At 43.1% G+C, this 27,948-nt stretch overlaps 1 protein-coding gene across 1 annotated transcript in view; it reads right to left on the bottom strand.

Annotated features, from left to right (window-relative positions):
• LOC103664412 (WD repeat-containing protein 49) overlaps window positions 1-23,760 on the bottom strand; it is a 113,522-nt gene extending 89,762 nt beyond the window's left edge. The window contains 2 exon segments of the mRNA XM_040620917.1: window positions 20,998-21,237; window positions 23,647-23,760. Of these exon segments, the coding sequence (XP_040476851.1) occupies window positions 20,998-21,237; window positions 23,647-23,760 (354 nt within the window).
• Window positions 23,761-27,948: the final 4,188 nt, after the last annotated feature.

Here is a 27,948-nt window from a genome sequence, read left to right as displayed (position 1 = left end):
AACCACCCACTCTGTGAGACTGTGATAGCCCCTAATAATCTTATCTCATTCAAGCATATGTCTCATTCATGCATACATCCAACAATGAGGGTGCACAGTAAGTGCTCAAGGAACATGGTGGGATGGATGGTTGGGGAAGGGGGCAGCATTGGGAGCAGTGTGGTGGTGACAATGCCTGGCCCAAGTTGAGAGTCTCTGTTTAGCTATGTTGGTGCTTGGGAGGCCTGAAGGCTCAGAGGGGATGAAGCTGAAAAGGCAGAGGGGGGTTTGGACACTTTCTGGAAGTGTGGATATTTTTGGAGAGGGAACTAAACAACCATTAAAAAGCAGAGTAACATGGTCAAAGTCAAGTTTCAAGAAAATTAATCCCAACAAATTTAAAACAGATGAATTCATAATTGCATGACTCTAAAAATCATTTCACCTCTCTGGGCTTCCCTTTCCTAATTAGATGCAGGAAGGACCCTCCTCTCTGGGTAGTACAGTGATGTGTGACATGGTCACGACAGGCTGCATGGAAGCCCTGATATTTACTCATTGAACACGATTGAACGTAACTGCCCAAGGAGAGAGGAGAGAAGGCCCCAGTGGCCAGGAGACAACGTCCCCGTGAGGCCTCCTGGCCCTGGAGATGCTCTTACCAGTAGTCCAGTTTCAGAGGAACAGCTTCCAGGCCACCAATCTGACAGTAAGGCTCCAGGTTGGAGAGTTCATACAGCTGGATTTCACGGTTTCTGTTCAAAGATCAAGCACCATTGGAGTAATCTTAAATTCTCCACTTCACTTTTGTAGAACAGTTTTTATATTTCATGGATTCCACAGAGCAGAGACACCTGGCCGGTGAAACAACTGCCCTACTGAGCAACCCCTCTGGCTGAACCTGGGGTCTCCCTCCACTGTTCTACCATTTGGGGATGTCTCTTCTGCCTGGTTCTAAACCATCCTGGTCTATCCTTCTCCATCAGGAGGCTGGCACAGCTTTCAAAAATATGAGCTCTGGGTGCCACTAGTTGGGGCGTCAGATCCCAGCTCACCAGTTAGTCCCCTCATCTGTATAATGGGGTCTCCTGTCTTTCAGGAGAGTTACGTGGATTGAACAAAAGCACGTGTGAGAAAGTGATTAGTCCAGGACTTGGGACTTGCTAAGGGCTCGCAAATGTGAGCTGTTGTTTATTGCAAATACTAAAGATGGTTAGATCTGCAAAGAGGCGGGCCAAGGCCTCTTTCTAGAAACTAAGAGGTTAACTCAATGCTCCCTTAATTTCCTACCCTTTCAATCTGCATTCTTGACCCCTTCCCTCCTGTGTTAGCTTGTCTACCTTGGAGCTGATTGAGAGAAGAACAAGTTTGTGGCTACAGGAAACACAACTTACTGCTTTGACCTGTTGGCATAGAACGAACAGAGGTCACTCTCTAAATTCCAAAGTCTTGCTTTACCCTCAGTGTGAAATGTCCTTTTTTCCATCTCCTTTTTACCTGCCATGCAGCTCTAGTGGTTCCCTGCCTCCATGTGTCATAAGCTTTGCCTCACCTTCTGATTTGTCAGCTCAGAGAGTCTTTAGTAAGTTACTGAGTAATCAAAACACATGATAATTAAATTATTGGGCATGGCTTTTAAAACCAAACTGGGCTGAATGTATATGCCCAGACTTGTTGCTTTTTAGTAGCTAATATTAATTATATTAATACATTTTAATATATAAACAAATATATTTTAATTATTAGATTTAACATTAAACTTGATTGAATTTAATAGTCTCGATTATCTGAGGTTGGATTAACTGTTGGTTCATTAAAGTGGTTGAAGACTAGGGAACCAAGGGCTTCTGGAGGAGACTAGGTGGAGAAGAGATATCCCTAGCCTGGGGGGAGTCAGGGGAGTCCCAGTAGGCAGGGCTGCGGGAATCCCTTTCAAGCTCCACCCCATCTCTTAGCCATGCCCCCAGAGCCCTGTGTTTAGCAGCTTCACTCCTCAGTCTCCCAGCTCTGGATCACAGTTCACACCCCTGCCTCTGTACCCCTTCGTGTTGAACTTTTTGCTTTACCCTTGATTTGAAATTTTCCAAATTTCCTTCCCACCAAGCCACATTCCCTTCGCTGAGGTCCATTACTGGGGTTAACCAAGCAGCCCAGGATGGTGCCTGTTCATTTTCCTTGTGTTGCCATGATCAAAACCTTTAGGATCTTCCTTCCCATCCTCAGACCCATTCTTCTGAGGTTCTTCAGCAGTGAGCATTATCTTTTTACAGATTTTATTTTTTGAATCAGTCTAAAGCACTTTCGACTGAATTTTGGTGGATAATAAAATAGGAATATTATTTTGAATCTAAAATAAAATGTGCTAAAAGTTCACAAGACTGATTTTTTCCCCATCTGGCCCATACTTTCACTCTGGAACTATTCCAAAAGAGGGCCTCCGGCGGTGTTGGAGGCAATGACATCATTGCAATGGGCCAAACAAGGCCACGACTTTGCAAAGTAGCTTTGATTGATATTATGTTCTAGCATGTTTTAAAAAGGGCTTCATGACTTTTAAATACCACAGATGTGTATGTGTCTGTGTAAACTCACACATGGAAATGAATTTCATAACACGACTGTTTACTTCCAATTAAAGAGCTGCAGGCACTCACCCAGTCCCTACGATCAGTTTGTTGTACTGTGGCATGCTGATGACATCCGTCACCCACCTCGGCTTCCGACTCATGGACTTGTCCTAATGTGTTGAAGAGAGGAAATAAACAAAAATATGCCTTTTTAATGATAAGACAATTTGACAATAGACATGCTTAAAATTATAGTTTTTAAAAATTGATGCTCTCCTTCAAGTATAAGGCACTTGCTACATAGATTCAATGAGCCACCTTTATTCCCTCTCTCTACAGAGAGCTTATTTGGCAGCCTGAGGGGTTTAGGATAGCTGTAACTTCTAGTGTAGATGATAAGTTTCTGGAGGGCTGAGATGGGTTCCTATATCTCCAGTACCCAGCAGAGAGCCTAGGCTAAGTCAGGGGCTCAACTATTACTGAATGAAATAATAAAAAAAAAGAAATGACTTTAAAGACAGGATATATTGTGGAATAGGTCAGGCATTTCTATTCCTTTCCTAAGTCTACTTCCCGAATGCTTTTTGCCTTCTGAATTTCTGATTCTGTGATTGAATACGAAGACAAACCCTAGCAATAGCTGCCTAAACTGAAATAATCATTAACAGGAAAAAAAAAAACAATGGAAAATTCTTTCCCATTTGTCATTCATTAAGACATATGATAAATTACATGATAGTGTCATGTGTAATTCATTACTCCATCTGATTTTAGAAGCAAAATGAAGCATTATCTTGTACTACATATAGAGATCATATTTTACTTGCATTCTATAGATTAGCAAAAGCCAACATGAATATATTACATTCAAGGACACAATTTCTGTAATCATGCCACTTGAAGAGCAGTTTAAAATAGCAAATAAAATCAAACTGGAGCACTCAGCATCCTTATCAAATGAAAATCACATACAAAAACTCTCTTTCTTCTTTTCAACTTCAGCTGCAGGGACCAGAAATAAATCGCTCCATCTTCTCTGATCATGATTAAGGTGTCGTCAGGCACAGAGAGAATGCGCAGCACGGGAGCCCCATATGACAGCCCCTGCAGCACAGCAGGCAGCTGGAAGGAAACCTCTTTCTGTCGGGCCAAAGTATCCGCTTGCTCTGAATACTCTAGCTGCAGATATGTGCAAAAGCTATCCTGGAGGATAAAGGGAAGTTCATTAAACATCTACTATGTTCCTTTCTTTCAAAATTTCTCTTTACCATTAGAGTATGGTCCGTCCCTGGACATGACATAATTACTAGTACTCACTACCTCATCAGTATGCCAAGGGTAATAACAGTGATGTGCCTGTTCAGCTGGGGTTGGAAGTCTGTTACCCAGCTGGGGCTCCCTTCCCCAACCCCAGTCTCTCTCTCTCTAAAGAAGATGGTGGTGATGATGATGATGATGATGGTTGTGATTAACAGTATACCATGTTCCATGCAACATGGACCTTGCTTTCAATTCTCATGATAACTGTATGAGATAGATACTATTGTTCTTCTATTTTACAAATTTGGAAACCCAAGCTTTGAAAGGTTAAATAGCTTGCCTAAGATCAAACAACTAGCAAGTGGCTGGCCAGAGACTGAAGTCCTTACCGGTCAGACTGCACAGTTCCCACCCACCAGCATATGCTTCATTTAGAACCTCAGCAGTACACCCAGGGAAAAGACGTCTGCAGTCAGAGGGAAGGGGTGGGGGCACTGTAGGACCTGGGAACATTTATTCTCTCTCCACTTTCCCCAAAGCCCCACTTCATTAGAGCCTCCCCTTCTCTTCTCTGGAATCCTGACTTCCTATTCAAGTCCGATGATAACGTAAACACTTGCATTTGAGTTGGTTGGGGAACTGGCCCACGGTCTGAATAGAGGTGTCTTATTGCTCAAGTTGTCATTTTAGAACTTAATTTATCCTGGAACAATAGAAGGGGACTGACAGACACAATGGCAGAGAATGTTTAAAGCAGGTATCTCAGCTCATTATTACACAACTCAAATTGGGTAATATTAATAATGATGGTGATGATGATATTTGTTGAGAATTTACTTTGTGACTGTCCTTGTTCTAAATACTTTACTTGTATTAACTGATCTGATTATCAACAGGTATTTTTTGCTCATTGAATTTCTTGTGCACTGGTGTTTTATGTTTGCTTTGGGGTAAGGTGACAAATGTATCCTTTATTCCCTAGTTTTAGGAAACCCTTCTTGGAACTCGCCTCAGCTACTGAAATCCCTAGTTAAACTATTCCAAGTATAATCTGACATTACACAATTTGAAAATTGTGAACATGCATATCCCCTTGGTTCAGTTTCAAGTTGACAAAAGCACTGAGGGGCATAGTATACTCCAGAAAGGAACAGGCTCAGAACTAACATTTTATGTTCCTTACTAATCTCAAAATTTGATTTACAAAATATAATCCAACTTACCCATTGAATTCTGCCTGCTGATTCATAGTCTATTTTCATGAAAAGTTGTTCTATTTGTTCAATATTCTGGAAAGGAAAAAAATAAATCTATTTATAGACAGGACAGGAGTAAACTCTTCACTAGGTTGTCAGAGGAGAGGTTGCAGAAGGAGGGGAAATCTTAATTTTTCCAATTTATGAATCTCATATTAAAATGCAAAATACTCAAAGATCTCTGGAATGCCTATTCTAAAACATAAATAGGACTATTAGTTGGTGTTCAATGTGCTGACCCTAACACTCTTCCCCCATGAGAGACTGGGGCTCCTAGAGCTTCTGTTTTTGAAATGGAGCCCTAGTTAGCATGAGGAGCTTTGTGTTTCCCAGTCCACGTGCTCCCAGGAGATCCCACTCCACTCTGGTCAGTTCCAGCCAAAAGACTGGACTGTGTTTAGGGACCCCACTTTAGATAACAGCAAAACAGGTTATGAGGACAATGGTTGGGTGGTAAGGGTGGGCGCTTAGGTGTATCTCAAAAGAAGAGGACATGCAAGTCATGAAAATTATTTTTGAGTATTAGAAAGATTATTCTATGAGAGGAGAATAGATTTCTTCTGTGTGGCTGTAGTAAGTAGATTATAAAATGGACCCAATGATCCCTGACTCTTGGTATTCATGGCTTATGTAATCCACTCCCTTTGAGTAGTTTACTTGTAGCCAATAGAATACCTAATGTAGAGGGTAATGCCATTTCCATGATTAGATTACACAAGATCCTAACTTTGGCCTTACTAACAGGCTTTCTCCTTGGTTGGTTTTGATGAGACCAGCTGCCCTGTTGTGAGCTGCCCTACGGAGAGGCCCACATGGCAAGGAACTGAGGGCAGCCTCTGGCCAACAGCCAGCGAGGACCTGAATCCTGGCAACAACCATATGTGCTTGGAAGTGGATCCTTCCCTAGTCAAGCTTTCAGATGAGACCCGAACCATAGCTACCACCTTGTTGCAACCTGATGAGACACCCTGAAGCAGAGAACCTAGCTAAGCCATGATTGGATTCCTAACTTCTAAAAACTGTGAGATAATAAATATGTATTTGTTTTAAGCTACTATGTTTGTGGTAATTTTTTTTTATGGTGGCTCAAAAGAATAGAAATTGAGCTAATGGGTAGAACGTCAAGAAAGACCAATTTCGGTTCATAAAGGGGGGAAAAGTTTCTAAGGTCAGAGCTCTCTAGCCTTGAAATGGGCTGCCTTATAAGACATTGTGTTTTCTTTAGCTGAGGGTATTCAAGCATACGTGGACTCATGGCTTAGCAGAGAAGAAAATTTGAGCATTGAAGGGACTATATACTAAGTGACCTCTAAGGTCCTTTCAAACCCCAAGATTCTGTATTTTCAGGAATGTATGTAGAAGGTAGCTTTGGGGTGCCTGGGTGACATAGTTGTCAAGCGTCTGCCTTCTGCTGAGGGCGTGATCCCAGGGTCCTGGGATAGAGCCCCGCATCAGGCTCCCTGCTCCACTGGGAGCCTGCTTCTTCCTCTCCCACTCCCCCTGCTTGTGTTCCCTCTCTCGCTGGCTGTCTCTCTCTCTCTCTGTCAAATAAATAAATAAAATCTTTTTTTTTTTAAAGAAGGTAGCTTCAACAGAAATATTAAGGTTGTATGTCTCTTTGGGAGAGTGAGATGTTGGCTTTTCTCTTATAAGTCCCACGGGTGTTTGCCATTGTGTAGTAATGGCAATAAAAGGGAGAAAATAAGATGAGGCCTGGTGTTCAAGACACCAAGGCATTGCCTCTTGGTGAATCAACACTCAGTGTCAGTGTAGTGGTTATGAGGAAAGGCCCTGGCTGTGGACCTCATCTCAGCCCCACTTCCCTTTAAGTCATGCTCAGATGGAGACATATCACACTCCTTGGTGTGGCTGACAGTGCAGACTTCACCATGGCAACTAGACAATACCATACACATAATATGAAACAAATGTTTTTGAAATGAATGTCCAAACAAACCAAAACACCCAGAGGGATGGCCTCAAGAAGAGTGTAGGGCCACAGATGGAACTGGAAACAGAAAAGCTCAGGATGAAAACAATCGCTGCCTGGGCTCAGGATGCCCACTCAGACCACCTTGTCACCACAAAGCAGAATGTGGGAGAGCTGTGGGTATGTCTGGGCATCTTGGAGCTCCAGACAAGGTGCATCAGGCAAGGATCATGCAGTGTCACAAGCCATGGCAGGAGCTGGCCATCAGATAGGGCATGGTCAGATGGTCTCTTTTTGGGGTGGGGGCATGTGTCTATGCATAAATAGGGTCTGCCCAAGGTACTGCTTTCTCCGCATGATTATGTGGGATTCCGAGGAACATTGGACTACTTCCTCCACACATTGATTCACTCATAGAAGAAACACAGGTTGAGCACCAATGGTATGCCAGGTCCTGTGCCAGATGCTGAGGCCTCAGAGCTGAAAGATGTGTTACTTGCCCTCGCAGCATTCACTGCATAGTGGGGTCACAAACAAGCAAACAGTGTAATGCAAAATGATTAGTTCTGTGCTACAGAAAACTATAGACCACTATCAGGTTAAAAGCAGAAGCATCTATTAATTTCTAGGAAAGTTAGGAAAGACCCCTTCAAGTCCACGATGGCTGCCCTGTCTTAACATCATTCATTCAACATTTATTGGGCACCTGTCTGTGCCACACATGGTGCTAGATTCTGAGAATATTTTTTTAAAAATCAGAATTCAGAGAGAGTCATTACTTAAGCAAAATAGGGGTGGAGGGGGGTGCCTGGGTGGCACAACGGTTGGGTGTCTGCCTTCGGCTCAGGGCGTGATCCCGGCGTTATGGGATCGAGCCCCACATCAGGCTCCTCCGCTGTGAGCCTGCTTCTTCCTCTCCCACTCCCCCTGCTTGTGTTCCCTCTCTCGCTGGCTGTCTCTATCTCTGTCAAATAAATAAATAAAATCTTTAAAAAAAAAAGGGGGGGAGGAGGGCATTCTAGCAAAAGGAACAGTGCATGCAAAGTTACAGAAATAAGAAAATAGGGCATTACCTTCTCTGCTCCTCCCCTCAAACCAATGGCTTTGTGGACTTGGGGACTAAGACTCCTGTTCCGATAGATGCCTCCTCTGTCTAAAATGCTCACCCTATGCATTGTGGTCTTCCTAAATGTTAATCTTTTTTTTTTTTTAAGATTTTATTTATTTATTTGACATAGAGAGACAGCCAGCGAGAGAGGGAACACAAGCAGGGGGAGTGGGAGAGGAAGAAGCAGGCTCACAGCGGAGGAGCCTGATGTGGGGCTCGATCCCAGAATGCCGGGATCACGCCCTGAGCCGAAGGCAGACGCTTAACCGCTGTGCCACCCAGGCGCCCCCCTAAATGTTAATCTTTAGCACCCTCTCCCCTTTTTGGCATTGAATTTTAACTAAGTCAACATTTCTTACAAAGAGCAAAGGAGATACTTCCTGGTTTTTAGCCAGTACTAGAATATGAAACCCCAGAATAGTGGAGGAGACATGAGGGTTGTTAGCTGTTCCTCTTAGCCATTCTTCCTTACTAAAGAACACACAACTTTTAACTGGATACATGCCTCCTCAGAAAAAAGACCATATTTACCTGCTAACTTTTGCTGCTAGATATGACACATGATCAATTTCTGACTAAAAAAGTTAAAAATGTCACAGGCAGCTCCTGGGAATTGTCCTTAAAGGGAAGGAGTAGATCTCTCTTTTTCCCCCTCTCCCTTCCTGCTGCCTGGAATGAGAGCACGTTGGCTAGAGTCCGAGCAGCCATCTTGAGCCATGAAGAGGAATCCATGTGCTGAAGGTGGGAGAGCAGAAAAGTAGGACAAATCATGAAGTCCCTTTGACCACCTGACTTCTTACATGAGAGAAAACCTTTATCTTGCTTCAGTCTTGGTGGCTTAGCATTTTCTGTCACTCTGTCACTCTGTAGATGAACCTAATCTTAACTGACATATTGAGCATCAGTTGCAGACCGGAGTTTGAATCCCAGACGCTTTCCTTAGTAGCTGAGGGACTTGAGGCAAGTTATTCAGATTCTCTAAACCTGTCTTTTTAGTTACAAAATAAGAATAACAACGCCTTCCGAATGAAGTTATTCTGATATTATGGAGAATATCGATGAAATGAAATATGAAGAGACCCTAAGACAGTGTGGTCACATAGTGAAAAATCAATTAATTGTTTGGTACATAGGCGAAAAAAGACACGGCTTCATGGCTCCTCGATGATACACTGTATGAAATTAAGCGTAGTACAAATGGTCGCAAATAACCTGATCCTTGTCCCATATTCCTTTGCACACATTTCCCTAGATGTATGTAACAGGCCGCACGCTGGCTCTTGCCTTTGTGCCTCTGGGAATGCTGTTCCCTCTTCTTGAAGGCCTTGCCTGTTTGTCCCCCCTTTATGGAGCGATTCTCTTCATCCCTCGAGACTCAGACCAAGATTCATCTCCTTCAGGCCTGACTCCCTGGTCTGGTTGACATGTCCCCATAGCACCCATACTTAATTCTAGAGAGGCTCTAGGCCATATCTTGACTGACTGTGTGCCACAGGGGCTAAAACAAAGCCCCTTAGTAAATATTTACTGAGTGAATATTGCCCCAGTAAAGATTTGTCAAATGAATGAATGAGTGAGTAAATGAATGAACGAAAGTCAGGAATGAGGGGCTGACTAGTCAAGCAGGCATTCTAAAAATACAGATAATTAGACTGCTTTTGTTAAAAAGATCTAGAATGTTGGTAAAACACCCAAGAATTTATCCATGTAAAACACTCCCCTCTCTTTCCAAAAGAAGTTCTTTGCATAGTATTGCACAAATAGAGGGGAGACTGTTTAAAAATTGGTTCCATTTAATGATCACTTCTCATTGTAGAAGAAATTTTAAACACACCTAAACTTGTACCGTAGCCATTGGAACTGTGGGCTTTGCAGTTAGAATGGGCGTGTTTTTGTTCAAATCCCAGGTACAATATCAAAGAGCTCTACCTTGAGTTTGTTTTTATATATAATTTAAGATGTAATCAGGAATCTTACCAAGTAGTGCTTAAAGAGCTTCTCCTTTTATGATATGTATTTTATCTGAGGACTATAACCTTATTTATTGCTATGGACTGAATGCTTGTGTCCCCCACACCCCAATTCATATGTTCAAGTCTTAATACCTGATGTGATGATATTAAGAGGTGAGGCTTTTTGGGAGGTGCTTAGGTCATGAGGATGGAGCCTTTGTGAATGATATCTGTGCTCTTAGGAAAGACATCCCACAGAGCTCCCAAGTCCCTTCTGCTACATGAGGACACAAGGAGAAGACTACAACCTGGAAGAGACCCCTCACTTGACCCCGTTCTCAGACTTCCAGTCTCTAGAACTGTGAGGAATAAATGTTTGGTATTTATAAGTCACCCATTTTGTGGTATTTTGTTAAAGGAGCTTGATGGCCCTTCATTAAGATTTCATCTTCTGAGCTAACAACTGGGCTAACCAATATGGCAAAGGGAATGTTTAAACTATTTCATTCCAGCAGATCAGGTGTGGAAGGGAGGTCCACACTCTTTGGAAACAACAGATATGCAGATCTTCCTCAGCTTTTGATGCGATACATCCTGATAATCCCATCGTTAAGTTGAAAATAATGTAAGTGGAAAATGCATTTAATACACCTCAACTACCAACATCATAGCTTAGCCGAGCCCACCTTAAATGTGATCAGAACACTTACATTAGTCTCCAGTTGGGCAAAATTATCTAACACAAAGTCTATTTTAAAATAAAGTGTTGAATACTACACTGAAAGTGACAAACAGAATGGTTGCCTGGGTACAGAATGGTTCTCAGTGTATTGTCAGCTGTTGACCTTCATAAGTGCATGGCTCACTGGGTGCTGTGGCTGCTGCCCAGTCTGGTAAGAGAGGATCAGACCACATATCACTAGCCCTGGACAAAAGATAAAAATTCAAAGTATGGCTTCTACTAACTGTGCATGGCTTTCATACCATCTTAAAGCCAAACCATCATAAGTCAGGGACCATCTACAGAAATAAGTGAAGGAACAAGAGCCTTTCTCTCCTTTTCAATAAAAGTCTCTAAATATCTTGCTGGTCTAGCTTCTTTTCAATAATTTAAAAATATTTTCCCAAATAAACTGTTCTGTGAATCAGGTAGATCCTAACAGAAACCACAGTTTAGAGCCTTGAGTGAGCTTACAGATAGAACATCCAGCCTAATTGGTTCATACAGGTAAAGTTTTAACTGTGGTTTCAGTGATCCAACATTTATAAAATCCATTTACTTTATTCTGTGATTTCATACTCTGTTTCATTATGCATTTAAAAGTTTCCATGTCCAGCAGCTGTCTTCCTCTCTTTTCATACTCCTAGGAGGGAAAAAGAATAATTAATGATGAACATAGCTGCATTTTGTTTAGTCTAGGAGCAAGAGCCCAAAGGATCGAATGTCTAATTAGACTTACCTAAACCCTGTCAACTTCTAACATGGTATCCCTCTTGTTCATTACTATGATGGATTCACAACTTGTTTCTAATTCCATTAAAAAATGACAATTAAGGCGACTTTATTCTTCACTGCTATTTTATAGGAATTAAAAGGATTGTACTTTTCACTGAAAAATCAACCATCAAAGAGAATCGAATTACCCAGATGAATATTTAGACAGCTCACCTGGTCGATTCCTACCTGAAAGAGTGCACTTAAGTTGTGTAGCTCTTCTAGGGTCAGTTGATGTTCGATCTCATCAAAACAAAAAGAAAATAAATTTAAAAACACATAATACTAATGATAATGTCTATAAAATGCAATTTCTGGAAACCCATTATTTTTTTCTTTATGAGAGGCCAAAGAGATAGCTGAGCCTCCGAGTAATACTTAGGATATTCCAACCCTCATTGTTCCTAGTTCCTATTCCAATTCGACTAACTCCTCAGTCCCCAGTTCTGGAGGAAGGTTGGCTGGATGGGTCTGGAAGGAAGGAAGAGGTGGTGAGGTAGTAGGAGGAAAGGAGAAGATAGGCACAGACTTATCATGACCTGGATGGAAATGGGAAAAGGGAGACTGAAAATACTTTGCTACCTCATATTCCAAAGATTCTCTCTTTCCAGTTAGGCATGCTGTGCATTAGACTTGCCTTCTGCCACATCCTCTGTGTCCCCCACCCCACCCCGTCCCGTCTCACCCCAGGCTGAACCAGGAGAAGGTCTAGGGAGAAGTGATCTGGGATCTCTTTTTTGGGGGTATATTTTCTGAACCTATGGCTAGATGTTCTTGGTCTTAGGGAAACGGGCCATCTTTTAGTCCCTTATCCTTAGCTAATAAACAGACCATCAGAGGATGCCTCTCACCTCCAGTCTCTGAGCTACTATCTCAACAATTTGGCTTTCATTATTGAAAATCTCTAAATTTCTGGCTTAGAATGAATGAATAAGCTGTGACCAGTGGGTAAAGCCAAGTTAAGCTCTGGTGTTCTTATATCATCTCATGAGGCTTGAGGAAGATAGCAAAGGATGGAATTGGCTATTTTCCCAATAGGATCATTCTCTGAAATCACTATGACCAACCTCCAAGCTTCCAAGGTGGCCTTTACCATAAAACTCAGACTGACACCAAAGTCATTAAGAGACACATCATTTTACAAATTGAAGTACCTTTCAAATTCTGTCTTGAATGATCCCATAATTACTTCCTATTTGCTTTCATCAAGGAACAAAATTGGAAACCTAGCTCTAGAATGGGAAAACACTCCACCTGAAGATGCTATTAAAATTTCCCTATAGGGCTTTTTTGGCAAAGCCTGAACCCAAAAGGTAATATTAAAAAGCTGACTGGGGGGATGACTTCAATAGTATGAAAGATGATTCCATCACACTGCGGGGCCATTTCACTTACCCAACAAACGTTATGACCACTGAATGAATTCAGAGTCATCTTGGACCAAACCTTCTCTTGATCCAAAAAAGCAGATGAGAGTTTACCAGGCTTACACACAACACATATGAGAAAAATGTATGTGAATCTGCAACTAACAAGATGGCATCTCTACCAGCATGTGACTTCTCTTCTTGCACCCTCGATGTGAATGCCATGGGGTGAAACAATTTTTTAAAGAATTTGAAAATTATTTCCCTTAAGATCGAAAAATTATGGGGAAGACATGCTACTATTTCCATTTTTTAGATTGCATTTTTCTGAGCCCTTATGATCTTAAATATACAATATAAATACTTTATGAGCCTATATGTTACATAAGATACTTAAATTCCTAAGCTAACAAAATGACTCTAGATTTGTACAAAGCAATCAAAACACTGCATATATGTTATCCTGCCTTCTCTCTTTCCGCTGTCCCTGATGCCTTTTCCTCTTAGCTTCAAAATTTCCTGAAATTCTATATTTTGTAATTATTTGTCCACTAATTCCCTTATTATGTGAAATTGGCCTTTGACCTTTCTCTACTTCCATTACTGAAAGAGAATAAACAACAAAAAAATTGCCCTACCTCCCAGGAGGGGGCTCCCCAATCCAGAAAGAGACTAGCTCATCTTCTTTCAAAAATTTACTAGAAATGCTGCTGAGAGAGTAGTGTGAACGCCATCATTAATCGTAGTAATGAAGGGCATGAAATCTACAGCCAGAGTGATTATATAATTTATAAAGGGTTTTATGGTAATTTTCATTTAAGTATAAAATGTAACCAAAAAGCCTCACTTTCTCCCCAGAGCCATCCTTCCATGCCCGGCAAATATTCTATCCCTCCCGGCTTCCTCCCACACTCGTGACCCTCCGACAGCCTTCCGATCTTTAGATCTTTTGAGGTTTACTCTTTGTTATCTTGGTTGTTCTGTTCCATCCTAACAACTAAAATGCAGTTTTTCCTGCATCCTCTTTGCTCATTTTCCACAAAAATAAGGACACGGATGAAAGGTAAGTATATTTCAGGCTTGCAGTACAAAACTATGTTAACTAAATTTCCATTGCACTTCAGAAAACAGTTCTTAAATCTCACAGACCTCAACAAATTTTCATATGTCATGACGGAAATCGAAAATCCAATGATCATTAGCCAATGTCTTTTGAAAAGGCAGCAATACAAATACGTTTTGGAGAAACACGGCTACAAAACAGAGCCATTATTGTGCTTTTCCTTGAAAATATAAATCAGGCCTTCACATAATTGCATGTTTTTTAAGGCAAATTTGGAACACAAAGCAGAGAAAACATATGTCCCTTCTGGGTACTCCTGTGCTTGGCAGAGCCTGAAAATTCGTAACTGCCATCGACAGCAAGTCACATTGTATCACTAAAAAGCTTGAATGACTTGTTTTCCTACAAATAAAAACAGGGAGAAAAGCCTGACTATTTTATTTCCAAACTATCATAGCTATAGTGACAACCATAAATAATTCAGTCTACAATTGTGGAGTCAAATTTTAAAGATATTATCTATTGCCCAGCAATGCATTTTGCTTTACTCAAATGCAATTTCATAGAAAATTACCTGGATAATTCTCTAATATCCTATATTAGAGGGGATTCATGGAGCTATGATTCTGCTTGTCCTTACATTGCAGTCTCCCCAAAGCAAGTGGTTTTTATGATTAGAGTGGTTTTCCCATAAGGATTCATTTGCCTGCTGGTTGCTCATTTGCATTGCAAATGAGCTCTCCTATTGTTACAACCCAACATCTCTGTGCTTCTCACTGTAAGAGTCCCCTCAGTCGGGATGGTTTAGGGGTAATTTCACATCTACGACAAGGGAATTGACTAATTAATCGAATAAAGTATCCTTTTGAAAATCTGTTCCTTGAGCGGCTGTCTCTATAGCTTTAGAAAATAGTTATGATCCTGTGGTCTTAAGATTCTAAAAGAGAAAATAACTCCAGAGGGTTTGGGGAGTTCTATGGGTTGAAATCTAGTCGATCCTGTGGCAGATCGCCCTGATGAAGAGGAAAAGGGGCAGGCTACAGGGAGCTCTCCAGTGAACCTAGATGGTGACAGCATTTATGTACAAAAGAATCATAGCATAACCTAGGAAGAAGAGGAAAAAGGGGGGATGGGGGCCTGAGTGACTGTCCCAGGAACTCTCAAACCCACCCTCAGCCATGACTTTAAAATAGATGGTCGTTTTAGCCATATTAAAAGCAGGAAGATTAAAAGAGTAGCTTCGATTTTAAAATAATTACTGTAGCCCTAGGCAGCACTGCCCCTACCATCCAAACTTTATTGAGTGTATCGTGAGCTGGCCACTGGGTACCTTATCTGCATGTTTCCATTAATCTCCACAACTCTGTAAAGGAGATCTTATGATGATCCCTATCTTAAAGATCAGGAAACTGAGGCACAGGGCAGCCAATGAACTTTCCCAGCTTCACGCAACTAGCAACTGATGGAACCAGGACCCCAACATAGGCTCTCTGTGCTGCTGACCAGGTCACTCACTGCCCAGCTCGATGTTTCACTGCTCAGCCTCTGTGTGAGGTCCTGGGCCAGCTCCCAAAGGAGCACAGACAGATGAGCAGACTGTGAAGTCATGTGGACTTCAAGACCTATACTGTTCACTATCACTCATGTCCTTCCTCTAGAGAGTCTAAAGTCAGAGTGGGTTATTTCAGCTCACGTTGCTAGTACCTTAAATGTGACCCTCAAATTCCCCTTTACTTGGAGGTATTCTTGATTTCTTATTTTGGTTATGGTTACATGTTATATGGCCAAAAGTATGGTGACATTGAAGAGTCAACTCCTCTCCCTTCCTTCAGTGAGTATTAAAGACTTCCCACCATGGGGAGATTTTACAGCTTATGTAAGCTTTTAAAAGGATCCAAATTTGTTGCAAGGAGCAGCCCAAGCATTTCCCAGTGTGCTTCTCTAAATTAATCTAAAATGAATACACTGCTGCTTTTCCAGCTGCTTGGGTAGATTCCATGACCTCCTAGGAGTTTAAAGAGAGAGAGAGAGACAGTGAGACAGAGAGAGAAATGCTTCCTCCAGTCTTACCAAATAAGTATGACAAAGCTCACCTTGCATGTGTATTCTGATCAACAGTATTGGTCAAGTACTATGCTGAGGAGAATTCTGAGGCAATATTCACTCTCGGCAGGGAAAACCCAGGATGGATTCACTCTGTCTGCCATGAGCACTGGAGGGAAGAGTGAGAACTGAGGCAACACATCTGTACCATGAGCAAGGTAACCAAGGAAAGAGACAGAGGAGAGCTGGAAGGGATCTTAGAACCCATACGGTCATCCCCCTTCCTTTACAGTGGGGAAACTGAGGACCAGAGAAGGTAAGTAACTTACCCAAGGTCACATCAGCATCAAGACTGGGAGTCTGGTTTCCTTCTACAACACTCATGGGATAACCCTTCCCATTGCTGGAACAAGTTGATTGGAAGTTTCTCCTTGAACCGAGTGCAGGGTTAGAAGGACAGGGATTTTCCCAGTTGTCATCAGGCCCCTCCACACCCCTGGAGCTTTCCTCATTCCATCTCTCCTCAATGTCCTTCACTGCAGCCCTGCCTCACCAGGAGATGCCAGATTCCTAACTCACATCCTGTGTCCCCTTTTAGTCTGTCCCCTGAGGGCACCTCCTTGCCTACCACCTGTAACTCTTCTACCTGTTAGCCTACAAAGGGAAGAAAGACTCCTGCCATACCCTCTGGAGTTCTAGGCACTAGAGGTTGAGAATCAAGATCAGAGAAGGGAAGACCAATTGTCTGGAGATAGAATCAATCAAAGCAAATCCAACTTCATTGCTCATTGTTGTAGCAAACTATAAAAATGGCCCACGTTTTTTGCCAAGTTACCATGCCTTCCCATCTTGTCTCTGGGTTTGGCTGGGTGACTTGCTTTGGTCAATGGAAAATTAGAAAATGTGATGCAAACAGAGGCTTAAAAAGTGTTTGCGCAAATCCTTTTGCTCATGCCATCATCATGAGGACATGCTAAGTCTAGTCTGTTAGAAGAAGAGAGACATTCATCTCAAATTGCCCCAGTCATCCCAGCCACTCAGATCTTAGATCAGCTGATAACCTACTGGTTTCCAGACATGTGAGGCAGCCAGATGATGAACAGAGCTATCTAGCTGATTCTGCAAACATGTGAGAAACCAATGCTTGGTGTTAGATGCCACTGAGGTTTTGTGTTGTTTGCTCTGCAGTGTCACTATGGCAACAGATAACTGATATACTGTCTCTAATGTATTGGTTGGGGTTCTACCACAGGCACACATGCCTAAAATATCAACCCTTCCAATGTTAGATACTGTACATCATGACTTTTAAACTTTCTTTGATATCACAATCCTCAGTGAGAATCTATTAAACATATATATACATGCATGTTATAAATTATATATAAAAATGTAAAATTTCACAAAACATTGTGAGTGTATATATATATACATACACATATATGATTTATAGCACACAGGTATACATGTATGTTTAACAGATTCTCACCGAGGATTGTGATATCAAAGAAAGTTTGAAAGTCATGATTTTGTGAAACACTATTTACTTTATTTTTTTAAGATTTTATTTATTTATTTGAGAGACAGAGAGTGAGAGAGAAAGAAAGAGAGCACGAGAAAAGGCAGGGGCAGAGGGAGAAGTAGACTCCCTGCTGGACAGGGAGCCTGATGCGGGGCTCAATCCCAGGACACTGGGATCATGACCTGAGCCAAAGGCAGATGCTTAACCCACTGAGCCACCCAGGCACCCCTACCTTTAATATATGTGATGTACTCGACTTCTTATTCCATTCTATTTCCCTTTTTTCTCCCCCCTAAATTGTGCTTATCATCTGCTAAACTGATTTCATGACCCACCAGCAGGCCAGGACCTGCAGTCTGAAAAACCTCAGCCTTCTGTGCCACAGACTTTCTCATGTTAGCAAACGGGCCTCATTCATCTTTGTGTTCTCATACCCTTCTCGGTAAAGGGCACAAACACTCAACAAGTGTTTGCTGAATTCGATTGAATCGAGAGATGCTTACAGCTACAATATTCCTCGGTTCACATTTTAATCTCTGCCTGCTGGATTTCACCTTATCTCCCAAGATTTCAGGGACAGGACAGTTACTGTTCCCCCAGCTCCACTTCTAGACTCCATGGAAACCAATTATGAGTCACTATTCACACACAGCTCCATCAAATGAAAGCATCTTTTCCAACGTGGCCCGTACTGGTGCCCTCTCTGCCCACTCTCAGTGATAGGCCAGCCTGAGAAGCGATGATCACACTCTGAGTCTGTGCAGATGGGCATGGGGTGCTGGGAAGATGAAGGGTAGGTACTGCATCCTATCCATCCTTGCTTCCCTGCATCAAGCATGGTGCCTGGCATAGAGTAGGTGCTCAAAAAATACCTATTCAGTTGAGTCTAACTAACCTCATCCCTCTGAGTCTTGTTTTGATCAGGTTCTTTCCAGCCTTTAAAGCCAGGTTCAAAGTAGTGCCTACCAAATTGAGGGCATGCATTGGTGGAATAAGCAGCCACCTGCATACTGCGCTGTAATGGTGTGAGGAAGGGCCCCACTGCCTGACAGATGCTCTACTCACTAATGTTGGAGTCCAGCTAGAGCTTTCTTTTCCACATTAAGTTACTCAGCCTCACTGAAGTACAAACCCTTCTGCAAAGGTAAACTTAAGCTATTATCAGTCTTTTCCACCCAAATAAGAAAGAAAATTCTAGATCTTTCCCCAACAGCAGGCCTTGAGAGAGGGGTGAGTAATATACAAAGCAGGGGACCTAGGGTGGTACAGGAACAAGGCTGGAGTTTCTAAGATGAAATTGAGTCTGGAGACAATGAGGATAAACTTGAACTAGCCCACAGTGGGCCGGCCCTGCTGCCTACTGTCTTCCCTCGGCTCTTTCCCACTGGCTACCAGCACAGAAGTTAGTGATAGAGCTGAAAAAGTCTTCATCTCCTATATCCAGAGCCAGTATTCTACTCTATGAGCAACTCCAGCTCTTACAGTTCCTAACACAAACTAAAAATAGCTGCTGTGTGCCTGTTTTCCCACAGCTGATTTAAATATGTGCCACTTAGGCCAGCCCTTTCACTTTGAAGTGGCTTCAACCCACACCCTCCTGCATAGCCTTGATTCTGCACCATCCCACACACACTTCATGCCAGGAGCTTCAGATTCTGTCACTATTCTGGGATGGCAACAGGAGCCTCAGGCCTCAGAGGTCCCCTGCCAAACACAGCCCAGTCACAAACAATGTGGCCAGTGTCACTGAAGTGTCCAAACCAGTTAACCCAATTAGTAAAGGATCAAACCCTGGGCTGGACACAATCAGTTAAAAACTCACCCTCGGGGCACCTGGGTGGCTCAGTCGGTTGAGTGTCCAACTCTTGATTTCAGCTCAGATCATGATCTCAGGGTTGTGAGATGGAGCCCCACACCCAGCGCAGAGCCTGCTTAAGATTCTCTCTCCCTCTGCCTTCCCTCCCCTCCAAAACCAGCTCACCCTCAAGCACACAACACCCCACATGTCTCTGCCATCCTCTGACAATGACCAAAATTTCCTTTCATCATGGGAGACTGAACAAGAGTCTGATGGACAAAGTGAAGGTGGGAGTCGAACATATATGGGAGCCACTAGTTTCAGACTTTTAGAACTGCCACCCATTTTCCATCACGACTCAATGCATGCTCAGAAAACAAAGGTCCCACAATAGACTACTTGTGTTTGTTCTGGAAGATGCACTCTGGTATTAACTCCTGTCTCTCTCTTTTTTAGATCCCAGTCGTATTCCCATAAATTACTCTCCTGACCCATTAATTGATCTCACCCACACTATGAAGCTCCTGTCCTAAGGAAAGCTCCTTTTGATATATTAGCCACATGGGTCACAAAGGCAAAAAGAACAAAACCCAATTCTTAACACCTAATGATCCACTTTCAACCTCGCTTCCCTGAAATCCCACTTCTGCTCCTTAGTCCCTGTGTACCTCCGTCACTTGTGTTTCTTGGCTTGTGCTATTTCCTCCATGAGGAGTGGCCTCTACTTCACAACCTTAGAAAAACTCCTGGTCATCCATGAAGATCCACCTCTAATGCCACTTCCTCCATGAAGCCTTCCTTTCCACCTCCCTGTCTCCTCATTAGGAGTGAGTCTTTTGTCTACAAATGTTCCTCTCTTACTGAGCTCCTACTTCAAAAATTAGCCAGGAGTCCATCATCACCTGCACAAATTTTTGTCATTTCTGCATTACTTACTTAATATGTTTCTTTAAATAGACTTGTTTATTTTATATACTACCTTCTTTAGCCTCATTCTAAACAATAGTAATTATGAAATCATGGGTTTGATGTGCTTGTGAGATTTCTAGTGCACATTTACATACATATTTACCATTACTACAATTTAAAAAAATCTCATCCTAATACTTCTTCCTTTGAGGAAAATCTGTGCTAGTTGTATAAAGTCTTGAGAGACCATATTTTGTTTAAGTTTGAATTTTCTCTAGAGATCAGTACACGATATTGTTCCATGAATGTTTGCTGAATTGAAATAAAATAAAATGATTAAATGAAATTTATTCACACCCTTAACATATTAGCATGAATCTGACTTATCCAAAGAGGTAATTGTGACCTTGAAAAGCAAAGGATGATACTGAAAAGGAGCCGGATATTTAAAAAAAATAAAAGTTGAAAGACATGGAAGGGAGAGCGAGGAAGAAGCACGGTGAAGCTGGCCACGTGGGTTACAGGAAAGGCTCTGGGAGGTGCGTGCATTAGGGCACGGCTGGTTAAGGAGCAGGAAACACAAGAATGGGACCTTACATGGGGGAGACCACAGCGCACCTACTATGAACGTTGGCTTTAAGTTGGGTTATTGGCCACGGACCCTAGGGGATTCCTAGGCAAGTCCCACAGCCCTGTCCGAGAGACTGCATGGCCCACCAAGGTGTGGTCCCAATCGCTGCGTCCTTACCTTCTCCGCCCTCAGGCTCCGAGCCGGGTCCGCGTGGTGCGGCGGCGTCCTCCCCTGAGCCAGGTCCTCCATTCCGATGGAGTGGCTGCGCATCCTCTGCCTCGTCAGGCAGGCCCGAAGCAGCCAGGCCGTGGGGTCGCCCCCAGCAGCCCCTGCTCGCCTGAAGGCCGAGGTCCAGCAGGGCAAGTCTGGGCTCTGAGCATTACCGGCTCCTCCAGAATCGCCGCTGCGTCCAGGATGCTGTCCAGACCCCAGCCCAGAACACAGTCACGTTAGGGGTCTCAGTAAGGAGACTGGCTCCCACTCCATTGCCATTGCCCGCGACCCCACATGCAGTTGCCTTGTGGGCCACCTAAGCAGCCACCTTTTCAGAGGGGACACCAAAAGTAGGGAAGGACTTTGGGGGTGGGGTGTGGAGGCAGGATCTCTGCCCTAACTGACCAAGATGCAAGACATCAAGCAGAGCCTTTACGAGTCTGCTTTAAGGAAAAGAAGAATAAAAAAAGAAAATAAAAAAGACCTATCTAAGCCCAGAACTATTCGTTCCCTAAATATTTTCAGTTCTGAACGGACAATATAACAAGCAGTAAACTATTAACACGAAATCCATAGAAGTTAAGGATTGTAATTAAATAAAGCCTACAACAAAGTGAATCTGTCATGATAATTTTTATTGTAGTGAGTGGTAATTAGATATAAATGACAAGTTGTTTAAGCAATAATCCTAATTACTATTAATTTTACAAGAGTGTTATGGGGGCTGCTCAAGAAAATCCCCAAAGGTGCCTGAGATTGCTGCTTTTTCCATGTATTTCCATCTTAAGGAAACAGAGGCAAAAATAGATCCTAGACTTTTTTACATAAGTACTGTGCCCTTTTATATTTGTGTGCAGAGAGAGTAACACTTGGTAGTCCCTTACTTAAACTCCCTTTGTTTAAAGTTCTTGCTCACTGGATCTTTTTGAAATATAGGGATTTGGAAGAAACTCATCTCTTCAGTTGCCAAGTAAGGCAAAAGAAGTTTGTAATCTTATTTCATTTTATTGGTCCCACAATTTGGGCTCTGGGAAAAAGAACAAAAAGATAGACCAGTTATCCTACCCGGAGGCTCAACTGTAAGCCACAGGGCAGACTGCGGGTGCTCCTGGAGGTTCAGAATTATTGAGTGATAAAGAGCGCCCCCTTCGGAGCATCCTGCATATTGCTCGGATGCCCGATGTAGAAACGGAGTCTATAGAACCTGTGAAAACCTTTGAGGAGTCTCTTACTCTTGGTGCCCTGGAATTGTGTTCCATGTGACCAAAAGAGCACAGATTCTATCCTGGAATAAAAGCTCCCCAGCAATGGCAGGCTTTACACAACAAACAAACAGCCAAACCAGGCTTTTCTGGGGTAAGAGAAGGGGAGGGGGGAGAGAGCCAGAGGTGAACTGAGCAGAGTAGGATTTGGATGAGTAGTGGAGAAGGAATAGGGATGATTTTGGGAGCATGAGCATTTAAATGAAGTACCTTGGACAACTAAGGTGAGGGCACTGGGCCTGTGCAGGAAGGGGACAAAGAGGAGAGAGGAGGATAGGAAGCACTACAGATGCACAACCCCCCCCCTCCTTTTTAGGGTGGTAGAGTAAAGAAATACGGCTACGTGGTTTATAAAGCTTAATTTCCCCAACTGTGAAATGATCATAATTGTAGTACCTAACTCACAGGGTAAAAAATAAATGTGAGAATGTATGTCAAGTATTTAGAGTAGTGCAAGGCATATAGTATGTCCTCCGGGCCTGTTAGCTATTATTACTGTTGCTGTTATTCTTGTTATTAAAGCTCACCCTGCTTCCTCCTATCCTACATCAGGTGGGCCAAGTGTCCTTGACTCTCTTGCCCATGACTGATTGGGTGAGGTATCAAAGATGTCCATCAAGCTGAGGACTATTGAAGAGAGAAGCTGGGCCAGTACAAGTCTTTCTCTCAGTGTTTAAACCAGACTTTTGAAAAGTGTTCAGGAAATTGTGGCAGGATGGAAAGAAGCAGACATACGGAGTAAGCTGAACAGTGGGGCTCCACGGGAGAGATTCTGAGCTACCGCCACTTGGCTCCCAGATATCCTCTGAATCCGAAGCTGCTCCCCACTCCAGTCCCATCAAGGTCCCGTGCAGAGACAGCATCCTGCTCTGAGATTCCCACGAGAATCCCTGTGATTCCACGTGGCTTTCCACCACAACAACCCTTGGCTTGAGCCACCTTGAGGAGATTTCTTTCCCTTGCAATCCAAAACGCCAAATCGAAAGTGCAAAGGGTCCACACATGGTTTCCACTTTCTTTTCTTTGTTTTTCTCTCTATTCTATATGTTGTACAAAGAGCCTAGACAATCAACTTCTAATATTCTATAATCAACACTTATTTCATAATCAGAAAAAAATACTTTTACAGGAAAAGAATTGGCTCACTTCTTTGCTGCACCTGGAACGTTTGTATGAGGTAGACTAAGTCTAAGTCGGGTCTATCTTCAGTGGCTTTCTCATTATCCAGTCATGTCCCTAAAATGAGGAAGTGGGTTAAGGAATCTCTCTAGGATCCATTTTGGTTCTAAACACTATTGTTATTCTACTTATTATCCAGCTTAGCTGAATCTATTACCACCCCCTGCCCCACCAGACCTGTAGCTAGTCTACTAGCTCCTGAGTTCTGGAAGCGGTGGCCCTTCAGAATGAAGGCAGGAATGGTGGCATAGCATTGCTGAAATTCTCCGTTCATGTCTTCATTCATTCTTACTTGGATCAGCATTTATTAAACCCATGACCAACCCTGACACTATGAAGGCAAAACAGTACAGACAGGTGAGCCAAGAATTTTAACACTGTAATAAGTGCCATGTCGGAAGCTATCTGTTGGAGCCCTGTAACAACAGAGAGGAAGCACTTAAGTCTGGCTGGACAGGTCAGGGTGTGGACGTGCTTCCAAAGGAGAAGCCATTGGAGAAATAAATATTCATTTTCCAGGAAGACTAGAGGGTCAGTGCCTTCCAGGAAGAGACAAAGCAAATAAAACAGTGCAGAGGCAAGAATGAGCTGGATGCTAGATGTAGTCATGGAGCTGCAAGCAGTTGAGCAGGAGACGAAAGATAGAACAGCAAAATATTAGTGGGGGGTCAGATCCTGAAGGAGCGGGTATGTCGTACTAAGGAGATTTCATCCTTAAACAATGGAGAGCCACCCCAGCTAGACATTTTAGAAAGGCAGTTCTTTCTGCAGCAAGAAGGAGAGATTAGAAGGGACAGAGGCTGTCTGGAGCAGTCCAAGAGAGAACTGCAGAGGGCCTGAACCACAGCAGTAGCCGGAACGGAGATATGGGTGATGTATGAAGTAACAGGCTTCCGAGACTTTGTTGATGGACAGATGAAGAATGAGCGGCTCCAGAGTTCTGGATGACATAAATGGGGAGAGGTTATTAGAAAACCATGGGGGAAGAAAAAAGACGTGCCACTTCAGATCATACTGAACTGAAGCTCCTGTTGAGATAGCTAGGTAAAGAGGTCTGCCAGGCAGTCAGAAGTAGAGGTCTGGAGTGCAGAGGACTGGTGTGGGAGACCTCCCCACAGAGGTTATTGTAGCATAAGGAAAGGCAGGGAAGGAAGGCATGTTCAGTGTCTTGTTCTCAAATTGTCCATGTCACTGGCATGCCCGTGTACGAGGATCCAAGCACCTAATGGTGATGCTCAAGGTCAACAATTCAGAGGAAAAAATGCACACAGGTTAATGAAAAAGGATCAGATCTTGGGGCAGATGTTGGGAAATACGAAGCCAGAAGACTTGAGAACAAGGGCAAGAAGAGCAAGAGGCGAACTCTGGAGCCAGAGACAACAGTGTTCTCCCTCGCATGAGGTTTGGAAGGTGGAGGTTGGGGTTCCACTGTTCCTGAAATATAGGGCAACCTGCGCTAGCGGCAGGATCTCTCCTTTTGGTTGTCCTTATGGCTGCTGGATCCCAGCATGCTGAAAACTGCTCTTGTCTCATTTCCCTGGGAATGATCCCACTGTTAAACCAGCTGCCCAGTCCCAGAACCTCAGACCTTTTAAATTCTTTCTTCTCCCCACCTTCCTGGAGGCTGACCCACCATTTGAACAGCTGCCCAAACTCAGAAATTTGATCATCATGTTCCTCTTTCTCACCCTCTATCCTCTTGACCTGCCCAGTCACCAAGTCATTCCATTCTGTCATCCTCCGTTCCCATGACCCTCAACCTGAGTGGTTTCTGGGTCTCCCTGACTTTTGAATTGGTCATCCCTGATTCTTCTTGACCCCAGATCTGCTCTTCTGAAGACCTTTTCCACACGCCATCCCTCTACTGGAAGCCTAGGAGCTCCCCACTGCCCTACGGTCTGTACTCACCCTCCGCTCTCTGGTTTTCTGACCTTGGGCAAATCGTTTAACTTCTGTGACCTTAATTTTCTTGTCTGTTAAGTGGTTGGATCAGCTGATCTCCCAAGGGCTTCTTATGATTTCTCTGCTGTACTTTAAAATCTCTCTTCACCTCACACCTGTTAGGATGTCTCATTATCAAGAGACAAGGGATAACAAATGTGGGTGAGAATGTTGAGAAAAGGGGACTCTTGTGCACTGTTGGTGGGAATGTAAACTGGTGTAGCCATTATGGAAAACAGTATGGAGGTTCCTCAAAAAATTAAAAATAAAAATACCATATGATCCAGCAACCCCACTTCTGGGTGTTCATGCAAAAGAAAAAAGAAGGAAATCCTGTCTTTTTCAATAACATGGATGAACCTGGAAAGCATTATGCTAAGTGAAATAGACCAGACAGAAAGAAAAATACTGCATGGTATCAATTATTCGTGGATCTAAAAAAAGTCAAACTCATAGAAACAGAGAAGAAAGTGGTGGTTGTCAGGAGCTGGGGGTAGGGAAAATAGGGAGAGGTTGATAAAAAAGTACAAATTTTCAATTATAAGGCTAATAATGTCTGAAGATCTAATGTATAACGTGGTGACTACAGGTGATGATATAATACTGTACTATATAATTAAAATTTGCTAAGAGGGTAGAACTTAAATGTTCTCACTTAAAGATAGGTAGGGGGGAAAAGGACTCTCCTGATGGATCTCCACTCCCACTCACATAACCCTTCATGTTTACAGGTCTCCTCCCCAGCCGAGGAATGAGCAGTGCTAGTCTCACCTAAGACCGCCTACTCATGTTGTTGTCGCCTGAGGCACCTCCCGGCTGTAGCAGGTATATAAACTGAGGTAGAAGCCTCAATCACAAGCCCAAGCATGTTGCTGTTCAGTGGCAGTGGTACGATATAACTTAGGTCTCTCTGTCAGTCTGCTCTTCTTTGTATCTGACCAAGACTAGGGTCAGCGAGGAAGGACAGGTCATGTTATAGCATCATAAAACATCACCTAATTCTGAACGTTTTCAGGGCCTCTCTCACCTGGAGCATCTCATAATTCAGTTTGTGTCACCATGTAATATATAGGCTGAAGCCCTGATCCCCAGTGTGATAGTACTTGGAGATTCAGCCTTTGGGAAATAATAAGGTCATGAGGGTAGAACCGTCGTGAATGAGATTAGTGCCCTTGTAAAAAGAAACACAAGAGGGATGATCCGTTTTTCCATAATGTGAGTATACAAGAAGGTGACTGTTTATAAACCGGGAAGAGAACCCTCAGCAAGACTCCCACTGTGTTCACTATGCCATCCCCCTGATGCTTGGGCTTCTGGCCTGCAGAACTATAGGAAGTAAATGTCTACTGCTTAAGCCACCCAGTCTGTGGTCTTTTGTTATGGCTGCCTGAGCTGACTAAGACAGGCTCCTTTGACAACAAATTTTGGTTTGTGTTGACATATTTAAATGGAACCATCATGGGCCCTTCCTGTGCTCCCTCCTTCCCTGCAGCCCTTTTAACGGGACCCTGACTGCCTTTCACCCCATTCCCAGAGCTGGCATTTACCCAAACACCTTCTCATTCCCGTCACGCCTTTTTCTTGCTCTTGTTTTCTCAACCAACATAAATCAGTTCCCAAGATCTGATCAGGCCCTCTTTGGGGGAAGACCCATTGGGCCCATTATTCATTTACTAACCAGCCTGCTCGCTCACCTCTGACCAAAGCACCACCCTTCATTGTCCTGACCTTCAACAGCAATGGCAGAGTTTCTTGTCACCTGCTCTTGTCCACACAGCTCCTTCCATGGTCCCCACTCTGTCCCCTAGCCTGCTTAAACAGAGCCACAGAAGGGATATGGAAGAAGTCCTGTGCAAATAGGAGTTTTAAAAAGCTGAGCAATTCAATCAAGAACTAATCCAAACCATCACAGGGGTACATTTTTGCAGCGGCCAGATCAGAGCCAACACTAACATCCTTGGCTCCCTTGGATTCTGTCTGCAGAATGTGCTTACCAGGCTGGGAGACATGGGCCTGTTTCAGATCACGAGCTGGCATGCCCTGGTTGCCCATGGCAACCCAGCTGCGGTGGAGTGTTAGCATTTGTAAATGTGTGTGGGCTTAAAATTATATTATTGATTCTGTCTGGAAGACGATAGTCTGATTTGTATATAGCTCTGAATAAATTACTCATTATCCTTTACAGCCATCAGAGTATGAGTGTCTCTCTTTCTCCTTTTAAAAAAAAATTAGAGAGGCAGCAAATTGTGTCAGCAGATGTGAAATGAAATGTTTCCCATAACAACCATACTATAGGAACCAACATCTAGGGCACCAGCCTGGGAAATTGTCTGGGCATTCCTGAATAGATAACTAATGGAATGTCTTTGGGAAGGATGGAGACTATATCAGGTAGTCTATTCCAAAGGGACCGTAAGGCGTAGTTTGAATTATAGCAACAAGCAGATGGGAACAGAGGAGATGCAGCCACACCCTGGGCTTGATCAGTTCAAGATGAACCCAAGCTTTCTCTTCTGTTTTCTTTAACATGTAG

This window comes from Ursus maritimus, unplaced genomic scaffold (assembly GCF_017311325.1).
Source record: "Ursus maritimus isolate PB19 unplaced genomic scaffold, ASM1731132v1 scaffold_10, whole genome shotgun sequence".
Taxonomy (NCBI): Eukaryota; Metazoa; Chordata; class Mammalia; order Carnivora; family Ursidae; genus Ursus; species Ursus maritimus.
This window is presented reverse-complemented; position numbering and strand designations above follow the sequence as displayed.